We start from the raw sequence: 1,844 nt of genomic DNA, 5'->3' as shown, positions 1-1,844 counted from the left end.
TAAAAACTAAGATGTTTTAAAGAAGTTGTTGTTGTTGTTGTTGTTGTAGCAGCATACAAATTCCCCAAAGACTTTTTGGGGAGTGTTGCTGGAGTGACAGTCCTTGGCCAGATATAAATCTGGTTCGTTCCGGTTACGTAGACCCGACTGTCGTGGGAACAAGTTGTCCTTGAAACTGGTGCTGGATGTTATTTTTAATACTTTCCTGTTTAATTGATTCCCCGAATCAAAAAAATAAACAATTGTTGAATTTCCACATAACAAAACTTGGAAATACCTTTCACTTATTATTATTGCTCTAAAGCGGGACAACCACGCTTTGACTTTTAGATAATGTAAAAACAAACAAGTAACCGTATATTATTTAATGCTAATTAAAACCAAGTAGAAATTTCGTTTACTGCGCCAAAGATGGCAAGTTGAGAAGAGTATTCTGTCCTCCAGGCAAGTAGGCGACGCCTCGGGATCTAGAAAGTTGGTAGGCAATATCTTCAGCTGCTTCGATACGACGCAGCTCTACCAAACCATCACCAGCTTCTCCAAATGCTTTAGCCAAAAGACCTGCAGCAGAGGCATCTCCTTCAGCGGAAATTATGGAAGCCAATTTCTGTTGTTCAGCTTTTTCTACCACAAAACGTGCTTTCTCTGCTTCTTGTTGTGCAACTTGTTTCATTTCGACAGCCAGAGTGAATTCCCGGCCAAAGGTCAAGTGTGTGAGAGAAATGTCATCAAGTATAAAGCCAAACTGTTTTGCGCGTTCAGTTAATTCTTCTGATACACGTTGGGACACCATCTGCAAGTACATACAACTTCTAATTATCTACGAAACGTATCAATGGGCAGCTATCTTACCTCACGCTGGGTAATCAATTCACCGGCATCGAACTGTGCAACCACAGCTTTGAGAACTTCAGGTGCAATGGATGGTAAAACCCTTTCATCATAATCTTGGCCAAGAATTGTATAAATTTTCGGCAATTGGTCCGGAATCGGACGATAGAGAATACGCAATGTAATGTTGACATTCTGCAAATCTTTACTGCCAGTTATGACGGGGACATTTCTTGGCTGGGATCGGATGTCATATATGATGGGCCGTTGTACCCATGGAATGAAGAAATGTGTACCCTCGCCAACTACCTCTTGTTGAACACCTGTGAAGCGATCAAAGATGACAGCCCGGTGACCACCGTCAACATTATATAATGCCGAATTCACCACTCCTCCAAGGACAGCGACACCAAGACCCAACTGTCCGATACGGTTGAAAAACTGTGCAGCCATTTAATCAGTGTATTTCACCTGTGAATATGTACATTTTATGGTCTCAATACAATAAAACCATTTTCGGTAATTTCACAATTTTCTAGGTTATGTCAAGTTCGCTTATCTGCCTTACTACGCATTAAAAGCTCAAAAATTCTTTAAGTCGTTGCTTAGTCTTGTATTATTGTGTTTTTACCTAAAAAGCAATGCAATTAATTACCTTTGATAAAATGTATAATAAAATTCGAGTCGAACTTGCAGGAAAATATTCACACGAGATGAGAGAAGTTGTTTGGAATGTAGTACAATAGTCCAGAAGTCGACTTTTCAATCGATATCTTTGGTCCCTGCACTACAATTTATACCAATTCCCAATAAACATTTAGGTTTGAGCTCAACTTGAGGTTAACCGCCCTATTCCCACAACAGTGACAAAATTCATCATATGACTATTATCACAATTACTGCGCCTAAAACACAATATAAACATTGTTTCGCCGTTGTCACTTACTCAGGGCCTGTGCCAATTGATAGAAAAGTTCTCTGGATAGTAAATTTTTGACAGCTATGAGGTGAAT

General features: G+C 39.6%; 1 protein-coding gene across 1 annotated transcript; it reads right to left on the bottom strand.

Annotated features, from left to right (window-relative positions):
• Positions 1-242: 242 nt before the first annotated feature.
• Positions 243-1,627, bottom strand: LOC118735384 (protein l(2)37Cc). Its single transcript, XM_036465103.1, has 3 exons — positions 1,487-1,627; positions 853-1,302; positions 243-793 (listed from the first exon to the last, which is right to left on the bottom strand). The coding sequence occupies exons 2-3, from the start codon at positions 1,282-1,284 to the stop codon at positions 398-400; spliced, it is 828 nt and encodes a 275-aa protein (XP_036320996.1). The 5' UTR covers positions 1,285-1,302; positions 1,487-1,627; the 3' UTR covers positions 243-397.
• Between the last annotated feature and the right edge of the window lie 217 nt (positions 1,628-1,844).

Source organism: Rhagoletis pomonella, unplaced genomic scaffold (assembly GCF_013731165.1).
Source record: "Rhagoletis pomonella isolate Grant_MI unplaced genomic scaffold, Rhpom_1.0 Rhpom_scaffold_00003, whole genome shotgun sequence".
Taxonomy (NCBI): domain Eukaryota; kingdom Metazoa; phylum Arthropoda; class Insecta; order Diptera; family Tephritidae; genus Rhagoletis; species Rhagoletis pomonella.
This window is presented reverse-complemented; position numbering and strand designations above follow the sequence as displayed.